Raw genomic sequence first — 14,079 nt, 5'->3', positions numbered from 1 at the left:
AGTGTACCAAATGAGTGTCTCTTAAATTTCACCTTGTAAGAAAACATTAGCTGAGGCTCACTACATCCCCTACAAGTCATATGCTAAGTCCACAGTTTTAAACTATATAATTACATGAACTACAAACTACTCTCCTATAAAATACACAATTTGAGTAATGAACACATAGCATAAGAAGACTTCCCATAAGACTTCTCCATGCACATAATATTTAATAAATGTGCATGCACATACACGCACGCACGCACGCACGCACATACACATAACACTTAAATTTCAGTAAGAACCAAAAACCTTGAAGAGCACAAGATAGGTTTACAACATTTCAATATATCAGGTTCGGTCTCCACTCATTCTCTCTTGTGTCAATAGTTGTTACTTAATAACAAAAACAATGCATTTGTATTCATATTTGATAAGCATCAACCAAATTATAAAACAGGTAGATATATTGTCTTACAGGAGACAGACAGCTCACGCCAGCAGGTATGTAACTCATTACTGACAAAAAAACTCACTCTCACGCGTTGATTAACTCACTCGGGCGAGCAAATGGTCGGTACTGTGGCGTCCAGAACACCAGGGAGGTAAACAACCTTAATTACCAGAGCAAGACGAGGAAGAAGGAAGCACATGATGGAGAGAAGAGGGAAACAAGAAGTGAAAGAAAATGAGAAAAGAATGAAGGATAGAGATGATGATGAACAATAAAAACAACTGGGCACCAGGAAGCAATTTTGTTTTTCAGGTAGTGACTGACTTTCCAAAAAGGGCGACTTACACCACACACATACATCATTGACGAAGAGGGCCGCTATACCATTTATTTATTTATTTTTAATCAGATGACATGAATTTAACTTATCCAAACCTGGTAATCCTAAGCAAGTTTTGAGTTAGGTTTACCTGGTTCGTGCCACCTGTAGATTGCATGGTTTAGCGGCCGTGCTTGTCGTACACTGTCTAATTTGTAACGTACATAAATATTCACTTTTCAAACACACACCCACACACACACACACGCGGACTTGTACACGCAACACTCATAACAACAACAGGTTCTTCGAAAAAAGGTGTACATTTAGAAGTCATTTTTACATAAATATACTGTATGGTTTGAATAGCAATATTCTGATTGTCGTGAAAGGATATATACGAACAGTGACAGATGACGTCACACTTTATGACAAAACAAAATAACAATGTCTGAGTAATATTTGATTTTTTTAATATCAAGTCATTCTCGTCGTGAAAACTTTGTCAATTAGTTACTTTTTCATGGGCAATGTTTGAGAGGAACAACTAAAATTAATCTTAAGGTGTTTTGGTGCTGCCTTCAGTCAACACCTCCTGCGTGAACACTGCTAAAGTGAACATAAACAATCAATGTTCGTATTAACATTTCAGACTTCCTTTACTCAGACATCCAAAATAAAACACTGATTTACTCATAAATTTAATCACAAATCAGACATATAAATTTGCTCCAACATCCAAAGGCTTTCGTTAACACACTAGAGTTGTAAAGGTTCTCGCATAATTATGAGACTATGTAATAACACATACACACTTTACATGAGAAAATTTACATTCACAGACACGTGTACTCATGTATCCTTTCACATCAGGCTAGCTAACTCGCCCTTCTCTCCTGTAATAGTAACACAATAACAAACGCCTTAGTAGGTAATAGTTAATAGTGTTAACCTTTCCATACTAATAATTGCATAAAAGTACTACTATGTCTCTGGAGAATCACACAACCGTTGACACATCTGGTAGTCACATCTATTTCAGTTGTAGGTGATAAACTACTACACATCTGAGAGTAATGTTAATAGTTACACATCTGACAGTAGCACACTTACCAGGCACACAACTACCTGTTCAGCTGGGCAGCCACGGCAGCTCTGTCTTTGTATGACTTTGCTCATCAACCACATACCTACCTTCTTCCAACAGTCAAGCAACAAGGAAAGCACAGATAAAAACACTAATCTCAATCATAAAGTCCACTTGTACCATTATTAGTACAAACTAAAATAATTGGACACACAGATAATTGCCGTCCTTGCTATATAAAAATGTTGTACTCTACTCCACTACGAGGTCGGTGGTGGTGAGGGCTTTTGGTCCACCCAGCGCCTGTCCCATCATCAAGCCCTTCACCTGCAACCATCCGCTTTTACCTCTATCTGGAGCCAGACACAGTGTATAGCTGTGATGCTGACTTTGTGCGGGAGGGCGAACAAGCTGTGACATGGGTAGCCGTGGCTGCAGCTTGGGCCTCCCCGGCTGATGCCATTTGGGCAGCACTAGTAACCTGAGCAGCATTACTGGTAAGGTTTACGGCGGTGCTGCTGCATACGTTCTAAGGAGGCCGGGCGAGCCATGTGCACGCCCGCTGTGAAGTACTCAGAATGGGCCGGAGCAAACACACTCTGGTGGGGCTGGAAGGTGCCGGCAGTAAGCCCCATGCCAGTGGGGGACCAGTATGATGTCGGGGCATACCCCGATGCCGACGGAGATGGTGAGGTGGTCTGGGTCAACACCTGGGAAGGGGAGGTGGTGTGATACGTGACCATACCCTCGCTGATGGTTACCTGAGGCTCGAACGCCATAGGTGGCATGGTAGGCAGGTCACGGTGCAGGGGAAGGGGAGAGTCAGCGTGCAGCCGCACCCCCGCCCCCAGCGCCGCCTCTGCCGGTATGCGAGCATGTATACCACCCGCCGTCTGTGTCACGGTTAGAGACATGGGCTGGGACGACACCTGGACGCCGGAGTGTCCACTGTGAGACACTACCACGGATATGGGCGGCAGCTGTTGTTGAGTGGTGGCCAAGTCCATCACTTCATCCTGCGGAGTTATGTCCTTGTCCCGTGCTGCCATGGCCTCCTGCAGGATGTCTTCTCGCCCACTTTCGCTACCACCCATCATGGTGACACCTCCTACCTTATCCTTCTTGTCTTTCTTGTGCGGCAGCTTACGAATCGTCACTTCTGACTCGTTGATATTGGACCCATTTACACCATCTGGCAGAGAAGCAATGCCTTTCTTTTTCCGCGGCGACCTTGTACCCTTGCGTCGCGTGCGTTGTTGCACCTGGCGCAACTCGTCCTCTGTGAGAGGGGTGACAGTTATGGTCTTCAACTTACTCTCGAGGACGTTCTTCACGTCGGCCTCGGTGATCTCGCCGCGTTTGGCAGCAGGTAGGTGACGCTTGAACACGTGGCGACGCAGGTTTCGTGCCTGCTTGATGATGCCCATACACAGCGGACACTTCATGGGGCGGTCCGACGGCGCTGTAGCCTGCACAGCGTTAGCGATTGCCATCAAGGCGGACACATCTGAAAAGAGACGGCGGGCGGGGGTGAAAACGGGGAGAGGCGCCAGTAGGCAGCAGCACACCTACACTACACAACACTACCCAGGGCCTTGTTTCACCACACTACACTGTACAGTACCACGGACCAGGACCCCACCAGCAGAGTACCTCACGGAGGGCGGCAACCACTACACTGTCACGCTACCACCTGCACCGCACAACTACCATACACCTATACTGTACCTACCATACCATGTAGTTTCCCTTCCCACACATATATATATATATATATATATATATATATATATATATATATATATATATATATATATATATATATATATATATATATATATGGATAAAAACAAGAAAATGGAAACAATTTAGTAAGTTCCAACTTTATTTATGAGAAAACAGTGTATATATACATTAGATGGGACAAAATATATTTACAAAAAACAACCTTACATGAAATATGTAACATCACTTGCTATGAAGAGTTTTGTAGGTAGCTATTAAAATGAATTGGCACTGATCTACGCTTTGTGAGAATCCTCAGCGCCCTACCATATGCGCTAAAGCTTTAGAGATGAGTGTTAGGCGGACCGTAAGACAAGTTACTGGAGAATGATGAGGGTGGAAACTAGAGGTGAGGCGTGGCCAGGCCTCGCCTACAACACCTACAGGGAACATAGGGGCGCTCCTCTACCACAACCCGAGATAAAACTGTGTTTGTAAAATGTATGGCCACTTATTGTCAATGTGTAAGAGAGACGGGGCTGAGTGGTGCTCTTGTTGGACCACTCCACCACCGTCAGGACCTCCCGCCATTGCCGGCCACGCCACCTTCCTGACACACACACACACACGAGCAGCACGGCGGACTGTCACGCAGGAAGGGACGGGGCCCACCTTCACTGACCCTGTCACAGAGTCAGTAAGGATAGCATGGGAGGCTATGGTTTTATCTTGCGTGAATGGACGCGGGTGTGAGCACAGCGGGTCTGGAGGTTGGTGTAGACGTGGCCGCACACAGCACAGGTCCCCGCCAGCCCCGCCGCGTGCTTCTGGTGAACGTGGCGGGACCGACTCTGCCGGTTGGTGAAGCACTTATCACAGAAGGGGCATAAGTAGGTCTTGGGCCGCAGCACCACTCGTGGGTACCAGACGGCGTCCCCGCCGCATCCAACGTCGCCAACGCCGACGGAGCAGACACCGCCACCTGCAAGAGACACGGCGTAAGGGCGGGTGGCGGCCTCACAGCGTGAGACTCAAGCAAGCAGCAGCAGCAGCAGCAGCAGCCAGGCCGGACCAGCCAACCAACCGTGGAGGAGGGAGGAGGGGTGGGGAGCTAGGCTAGGCTACGGCATAACAACCTCATCATCATCATCATCATCATGCACAGGGATAAAGTAAACCATCAGAGGACAACGGTGGGCATGGGCTCACCACCCCTGTGTCATACACCATCTACCTCCCCACACACCTTACACCTCACGACACCTCTTGTGTACATCGCCAGGGTCCTCTGCCGCCCTCCTCACGCCCTCCACAAATATTGATTTAGTCTTTAACCATAATGCTTGTCTTGTGTTTTCTAAGCGTCAGTGAATAAAAAACATTTTAACGTCAAAGCTTTCCTTGGTGAAACCTTTTAGATGTCAACATCCTGATAAGTGCTTCAATACGCAAAAGCGGAGTACTTGATAATTGTGGCAGTTTACAAAATACTCACATATACTGTACACGTAAATCAACACACACACACACACACACACACACACACACACAGAGCAGTATTTGTACTTAAACAGCTACATATCATATCCATCTTTTCCTACTCAGGTCCACTTGTATCTGTGACCAGCATGAGTACAATAAGTCTGGCATCACGTGGCCCACACATCAACCTGACTAATATCTTCATGACTGGTGGTGCAAAGTCTGCTAACATGGACCACTAAGTCACCAGCTGAAGGTCGTGTTTTGGTCAAGACACAAAAAAAACAGAACAGGTGGTAGCCTTTGTGTTACATTTTGAATCGATTTTTGTTCCAATCATACATATTTCAGACACTTTTCCCTAAGTACTCTTCAATATAAACTGGAACTCTGTTGACGCTACAACACTAAAAGACAAGAGGTATCTACTGATTAATGCTGAAATCTGATTGGTTGACTAGTCGGAGTATTGTGCCGTCAACAAACACTAAAAATATTTAAGAAGAAAATAATTTCACCACAATTACATATAAAATATTATAAATTTCCTCATATTAGAAATGTGTTAATGTCTGAAAACTGAAGGTGGCACAGACGGCGAGGTGTGATGGGACCTGTTGTCTGTCAGCAGGGGACCTGTTTAGTCTATACAGCTTGAGACGCGGTTGTTTACATTCACTAACTTACAGGTGCTTTACTTTATTTTTTTCACAACTAATCAACATTTCCCAAAATAATTGTGACATACAATAATAAATTATAACTGTGAATATCCCTACAATATTTACCAAATGACTCTAAAGCTAATTATATATATATATATATATATATATATATATATATATATATATATATATATATATATATATATATATATTTTTTCCCCATTGTCTTTCTTTCAAAATACATATACAGTACTAGTAACAATGATCTATGTGACTATAAGTGACTGGAGGATTCTATATATTTTACAAAGCCAAAACTTATAAATTTCGTAAAATATTTCTGATACGAATTTTGTATTATCAAGTAAGGGTGACGTGAAGAAGGCGAGCGAAATGTTGGTGCAGTACACTGGCGACCCTCCACACTTGGCTACTGGGTCGTGTACAGTTACTTACACCTCCAGAGTAAGAATCAGTCTTAACATTATTTATTTATACAGTATTTCACACATATAACACATATATTTGATTAATTGTTGTGTGTAATAATAATAATAATAATAATAATAATAATGATAATAATAATTAACTGTTTATTGAAAGAGCATGGCAGCCGGAAGGCTGAAAATATACAGTGTGTGTGTGTGTGTGTGTGTGTGTGCGTGTGTGTGTGTGTGCGCGCGCATTTGTACGTTTTTTTGTATGTAAATAAATTTAAATTATTATAATAATCTTGTACATACATAGCAAAGATAACTCAGATACGTTATTTATTTATTTTATTACACTGTTTGAACTCTCGGTCTTCTTCACATTTTCTCCAGTTCCTCATCCATCAAATTCTTTTATTTCACATATTGTTTGTAAGTTCAGTTCCCCATTCTTTATACATTTTTTTATCGATTTCTACTCTCCTGATTACATTAGCATACCGGAAACACACACACACACACACACAGACGGAATCACATATATCGCATACATACATACATACACACGTGGACACAGACAGGCAGGAACACTAACTCTAACACACACACAATAAAAAAATATATATATATAATATGGTGTTACTTTCGGTATATTCTAATGTGGGAGCAACAAGTACCAGCTGAGGGGAGGGAGGTACCGCTGGGTAAGTAAAAGATTGTATTACGAATATCTTATTTATTTAAAGTATACATACCATAGTAACATCACAGACTACAGAGAATGAGATCTGGCACTTAAAGCAATGTCTTACAAAGGTTCACTACTACAAAGCATTCTGGGTATACAAAATATAACTACTCCGGATCTGGAATGCTCTTGTTACAGTGTGCATAAGGAACCTGTGTCGCACTACGGAGGCAACAATCCAAGACTAGCAGAACTTTGGCCACCACGTGGGTCCCAAGCGCTTCTAAACTGGCAGTAAGTAAGCATGTGGGAGTCTACACCAAGTCATTACTACAGCTAATGAGGGCGGGGCTACCTTCCCCCGCCACACTCACGCCTGGTCCGTCGGCACCTCTTGTTGCAGCTGTTGTTGTTGGTGGTAGAGCATGTCCATCAAGCTCTTGTCGTGGGCGGCCCAGGACTGCATCTGGGGGGGAGGGGCTCGGGGCCGCCGCCGCCCAGAGTGGGCCACCGAGCGATGTGTTATCAGACAGTTACGGTTCTTACACACCTTGCCGCAGATGTCGCACGTCACGGTGGCACCCGGCTGTAGGTGCTGGTCTCGTAGGTGTCGGGTCATGGAACCACGATTTGAGAATGACTTGAAACAGAACATGCACTGGTTGTCCGAGGGCGCCGCCCCTGCCCCCCCAGCATGCTGCTGCCCAGGAGGGGGCGGCCAGGGAAATCCCCCCGCGAAGGCCCCCAAAGGGGGCGTATGATGGCCCTGGGTGGGCGGAGCGGGCAGGCCCAGGGGGGCCTCACATTCTGGGTCCTCGCAGCCTGTAAGATGAGAGACGCCCGTGAGTGAGGCCACCGCCACCACCTGCTACACACACACTAACACTCCACTACAGGGCAAGGCTACTCCCCTACACCCGTCCCCATCACCCCGCTCTTGCTGGGGCCAACTACTGTCGCCCCCGCCCCACCCGCGCCCCGCTCCACCGCGCCCCGCGCCCCGTCACATGAACTGTTGGTACGCCCGCTGAATGTCGCCCCCCATGCCACCCAGGGGGCTCTCTCCCTCGCTGTCGGCGCTGGTGATGGTCGTCACTGAGACAGGTGGCAGAGAAGACGTGGTGGTGGTGGTGGTAGGCGGGAGGGGCGTGGTGTGGTGGTGGTGGGTAGAGAAGGAAGAGTGGTGGTGGTGGGTAGCTGAGTGGGCGGCCAGGAGGAGGGCGGGGTGGGTCTCGTAGCGGAGGTCGGTGGCTAGCAGTGGGCGGTGCAACATACTCTTGTGCTTGATGAGCGCACCACGATTCTTGCACCACTTGCCGCACACCTCACACGGTAACGAGCCAGGGTCCACGTGTTTGTCGCGCTCATGCCGCTTGCGACTCCCAACCGTGGAAAACGCTTTGCCACAAAAGCCGCAGCTGCGGCACGACTCACATGTACAGTGACTCGGGTGCGGCTCCCAACCCGCGCCGATCTTGCGCTCTGCAAAAGAGAGAACAACTCTTACGCCCTGGCCTGCAGATGGCCTGGAGGCCGCCCACAGTATGCCGCGCTGCACCAGCGCAAGCACACCTACCCCGCCCACCACCACCATCAGCACCACCACCAGCACCACCACCACCACCAGTGTTCCTCCCTCATAGCTCCATCACCTCTACCCCTCCACCAAAGCACCTCCTTCACTGACAGGTAATACGTTGGCTACACAGCACACGTGTGAGTCACGCTCGCAGCACTCACCAACACCTGCAGTACGGCAAACTTTGTTCTAATATGTGTTCTGCTTCTCAACAACATTGTTTAGGACTGCACCAAGATGTGCCTAACATACGTATGTATAATATATTTATGTAAACACATACACCAACACCGACAATATAATTTTGTTTGTGTATGTTTGTTCGTGACAGCACATTTGCGTGTGCACATACAAGAAGACATACACACTTCCGAGCATACGGGAGTTTGTACAAAAGAAGTAACAATGATGGCAGAAGCGCATAGTAATCTAGTCTAGGAGGATCCGCAGGTGCACATCATCATCCAGACGTGGAGGTAAATCTTGCCCTCAAAGTTAGCGTGGAGTGGCAGCTGTGGTGCTCTCCACACCTTACTGTCCACCACAACACTGCTAACAACAGATAAGGTCACATCTGTAACTCAATAACCCTTTCCTAGAAGAGCTGTGCGTATACACACATGTGTGTGTGTGTGTGTGTGTGTGTGTGTGAAGGTCTCAGTAATTGTTCAACAATGACCAACACATTCAATGAACCTTCCATGGCGGTAAGAGACTAGCTCAGCCCAGAATGAAATCCAGGAAGAACCACAGAGGGACATTAAACACACCAGGAACAACACAACAGGCAACATAAACTCCCCTACGGATGAAAATGATCACAACCAATAGCAACCCACTCAAGAAACACCCGAGAACAATGTATTAACGAAGGAAAGACCTGGATTAAAATTTTCAGAAATACAAACGACGTATTTTCTTTTAAGTATATGTGAGATGAGAGAAGGCCTCTGGTTACAGGCGTGTTTCAGTCCAACAACTTTTAATTCCGGTAGCTTACTGCATTCTCACCTCTTAAGTTACGGGCAAATCTCAGCTAACGGAGTTTTGAGAATGGGATTTTAGGATGCCACCCCACACAGGATGCTCAGTGTGACCAGGAAGTAAAAATGAGCATCTAATTGTTGGAGTGGCGAGTGAGTTCTAACCTTAGCACAGGGAAACAGTAGTAAGCTTTATACACTGTTGCCAACGATGTGAGGGTTATCGGTTCCATAGGTTAATTTATCCATGACGCGCACACACACACACACACACAGTCACCATGGTCTCGCACACACGTACACACAGTCATCATGATCACACGCACCGTTACCAAGGTCTCACAAACAAACACACCGTTACCAAGGTCTCACAAACAAACACACACCGTTACCAAGGTCTCACAAACAAACACACACCGTTACCAAGGTCTCAAAAACAAACACACACCGTTACCAAGGTCTCACAAACAAACACACACCGTTACCAAGGTCTCACAAACAAACACACACTGTTACCAAGGTCTCACAAACAAACACACACCGTTACCAAGGTCTCACAAACAAACACACACCACAATGAAGATAAGACGATCATTATCTTTTTCCTGTAGTGCTAATTACATTTTTCTCAACACCCAGCCACCAGCGGTCCTCCTAAGATGAGAAGCGAAACGAGTTACCACTGTCACCGACCAACCAGGTTTTCCTTAAACATGTGGTCTGTCATCCAAAGTTGAGCCAAAACAAAGGCGCTTTATCTCAGTGACCAAAGAACCATCGGGGACATTACTGACATATTATACAATACTGTGTACTTCCACCATCAGAACGTTCCCACACTCAGGGAGAGAGCGGTCACTGTCTGGGGTTAGGCTACACTGCTACAGCCAACAGTGTTCTTTCCCTGAATTGCCAGGGACTCCGCCAAACTGCCACGCTAAAACGTTTATGGAAGACGACACTAACAAATATAATAATTCCCATTTTTTTTCCTGCAGAAATGCTAAATATGAATTCTTATTTCTTATTCTGTTTCTATGGCACAAGAGATTTTAAGCACCAGTATATTATATTAGTACCGAACACCACCTGGACTTTAGGTTTGGTTACGTTGTTTAGTAATTATCATGACTGTTTCAGCGCCATCGCCTACGAACTTGGAGAAGGTTAGGTTAGACTGGTTTGGGTTGCTTGCCGTCATGAATGTTTTAGCGTCGTAGCCTCGTGAATGGAAAAGTCCCACCCTCCCGCATCATATCGGCGCCGCCTTGGTGTTACTTTATCACCATACGCCACAACGGATATAAGGGCGAATACTGTACTTACAACTGTTGTATTTATTTGTATATTTCAACTCCCAAAGTTTATCAACTACCCGTTAAATTCCTTACAACAAATAACGATTAAAATAAACCGCGATCTACTGTAAAAGCCGCACTGTATATTATAGAATCACCCCCACGACACAACACATTCAACCACTCCCTCAGCTAAGTGGCTCTGGTGAAGTGACTATTATACATGTTAGCTGGCAGTGTGTGTAGCCAAAATAAGACATAGTAATTTATTTCATGGGGTATAAATATCTCTACTGGGGGCATAAACAGACACTTTATCATCGTTATTGAGACGTTAACATCACTATTGATGCATTAACATCACTAATAGGACATTGACATCACTAATGGGACTATCGTAACTAGTGGGGCATCAATATCACAGCTGAGACATAACATCACTAGTGGGATTCAAACTTCACTACTGGGACATTTACATCACTAGGGGAAATAACATTACTACTGAGACTTTCATCACCAGATGGCCACAAACATCACTACTGAGGCACACAAACATCAGTACTGACACATTATCAACACCAGTTGGCCACAAGCATCACTACTGAGGCACATCAACATCACTATAATAATAGGTCTACAAGCGCCCTGTCAGACAGTCGCTGATACACAGGGAAAGTCTTCACTTACATACTTGCCAGTAAGTGACCATTATCACTCATGCAACTGACTGGAAAAAAAATAACATACCGACTTGCTTCCATTGTGTGTGTATGGGCTGGTTTTTATAGTGTGTTTTTGTGTGTGTGTGCGTGTGGAAAAGTTGCGTAAATCACTCATTGGCATTACTGCTACAGCTGATAAGAGCAACTGCCTACCAGGGTTGCCAGTGTTCAATATAACTTACATTGGCTTTTTCATTTGTACTTCTTAATACTAGGATCGGAGACATATGACCTAAGCTGTTGCGTCGTCAGAGATGTAATTACCACAATCAATCAATCAGTAATGCTAGTAACACATAGTATAGACCAGTGTTTCTTAAAACTTTTTCACTTCATTCCCCCCATGAGGAACTCTCAACATCCTCGTGGCCCCCCTTCAGTTCTCTCCCAAGCCCTCACAAATAATGATGAAAATAAACTGTTTTGTTCTCTTCCTTTAATTTAATGTTTTCAATCATCAAACAGAATGCATATTTTGTTACAGTTCAATGGGATGGATGACATTGTTTCCTTTCAGTCAGTCGACTGATTCGAGGTTGAGTCACTGATAAAGCACATCTCATGTCTGGGTCCGTCCACATGTAACCGGTTTCGGCTTTTATTCTCTATTTGAAGAAGGTGAAGAAACCAGATTCACATAAATAAGTAGTAGAAAATGGCAAGAGGACTCGAAGTGCGATCTCACTAACTTTTGGATATGACTGATACATTGAGCACCAGAATAGAGTCAGAGATTTTCTTCATACAGGTCTCTGGCAGCAGAATCGTTCTGAGATCAAGGAATTCGTCTGAACAGGAACTAGAATCGTGCAATCTGAGCGAATCCGTTGGAAATAAAAAACTAGCTGCTGCACCATACTATGTAAATATAAAAACTGCACCGTATGGGTACTATGATTACACACAATGATAAAAAAAACAAATAAAAAAAAATTCTCCCCTAACAATGCAGAGTAACAAAAAAAGTTTAATCAGTTTCCACATTTTCTCCAAACATACACTACTTACAAGCCTGCCATGGTCCCTCTAAAATCTTGCCGTGACCCCCTTGGGGGCCATGGCCCCCAGTTTGAGAAACACTGGTATAGACGATTATCGTAGATACATAGTGAATGGAAAGTGAGTCCCGTAGGCATGACTGCCCGTTAAGGACTGTGTGGATACAGCACACTGTACTGTATACTAAGCTTTCGATACACAAGGAGGCAGCATGGCCTTCACTTTCCCCAAGTACTTTGGTACCCATTTACTGCTAGGTGTAACTGGGAGCGCACGGGGATCGAGCCACTGATCCCTGGAACAAGAGGCGAGAGCTTTATCCACTCGACCACCGCGCTCCAGATACATACAGTAGTAAAGGAGATTAATAGGATAAAATCGGAAATTTGTTAAATGAATTTCACTGTATTCTTTGCTTTGAATTATCTATAGCGATCTTTCACTGCGTGGTAGATCTCAATTAACTATAATGAATTCTTTGGAATAATTAAAAAAAATCATACATTATAACATAGTGTTACGCTACTGTTACTACTGAAAACTAAGCAACTGGCCTGAATTTGCGCAGACAGTGAGTAAAAATTTGAGCGTGAGAAGACATTGCCTATATTGAGACGCAAGTTTTGATAACTTACGAGATTTCTTAATATGGATTCCTCCTCGGTAACTTTATGGAGTAATAAGCGGTGGTACATAACCTTGGAGGTTTGGCAAAAACAGCCCGATAACGTTTAAAGTGAAGGACTGTGGTTTTCAACCCTCAGATATGAGGACAATACTCTGATTGATCATAGAATACGTTGAAAAGGCTCTGAGTATAAAGACATCAGTGGCAGGGATCAAGATAAGTTTTCCTTGGCTCCCAATTTAATGAGAATTTATCAATGCAAGTAAGTTCTGCGGGAATTTATCTTCTTAATGAGCAACACTTCAGTGATTCAAGCAGCCACAAGTACAACAATGACGCTTTTCTGCCGGACATCAAAGCGAAAATAATTATCTGGGCAATACAACAACAATACCAAGATGGCTGGCCTCCCAGAAACACAAAAACATAACTTGTCTTGGTACGCAACACAGTTGTTGTTATTATATATTACTGCGTTATAGCAACTAAGGTAACTTTAAGCGCGTATTCTAAGTTACTACATAAAGTACACTACTCGTTAACAATTAAAATGAAGAGATATTTCTAATACAATGACTATGAGTAATAGTGATAAATAAAAAAAATTATTTGTTAGAAGTCACGATAGCTGCATGACTTCAGTTAAGAAGAGACATGAAGACGCCACCATTTTATGTAATATATATTGCTGTAGTAATATGTTTCAACCACCTTCTTCACGCATCATCATTAGTTTTCTATATTTATAAAGTGTCAAAGAGTACTGTACTGGTATCCAGAAAATAGCAAGAGAAGTATGCTGGTTTACTGTTTATGATGGTTTCATTACATGTATGAAATTGTATTTATCCTTATGTCAATATGCATATACTGTAGTCTAATAAAATATGACTCATACATACGAGTATAATATATTGCCTTTTTAACTCTTCTGGAAATGCTTTAAACTGACTATTTGGTCAAATGGAGCGTGTGTGTGATTGGTTAGAGAAACGTTGAGGGATACTTTGAAGAGTTCAATTAGGATTAAAACTATC

At 44.1% G+C, this 14,079-nt stretch overlaps 1 protein-coding gene across 5 annotated transcripts in view; it reads right to left on the bottom strand.

Annotated features, from left to right (window-relative positions):
• Positions 1 to 1,443: 1,443 nt before the first annotated feature.
• The window catches only part of LOC121865201 (protein bric-a-brac 1-like), a 106,169-nt gene continuing 93,533 nt past the window's right edge, over positions 1,444 to 14,079 (bottom strand). For all 5 annotated transcript variants that reach the window (XM_042364530.1, XM_042364533.1, XM_042364534.1 and 2 more), the window contains exon 7: positions 1,444 to 3,349. In XM_042364530.1, coding sequence (XP_042220464.1) covers positions 2,334 to 3,349 — 1,016 coding nt within the window. In that variant the 3' untranslated portion in view covers positions 1,444 to 2,333. The remainder of the gene's footprint in view (positions 3,350 to 14,079) is intronic.

The sequence above is a fragment of the Homarus americanus genome, unplaced genomic scaffold, assembly GCF_018991925.1.
Source record: "Homarus americanus isolate GMGI-L3 unplaced genomic scaffold, GMGI_Hamer_2.0 scaffold18547, whole genome shotgun sequence".
NCBI lineage: Eukaryota > Metazoa > Arthropoda > Malacostraca > Decapoda > Nephropidae > Homarus > Homarus americanus.
This window is presented reverse-complemented; position numbering and strand designations above follow the sequence as displayed.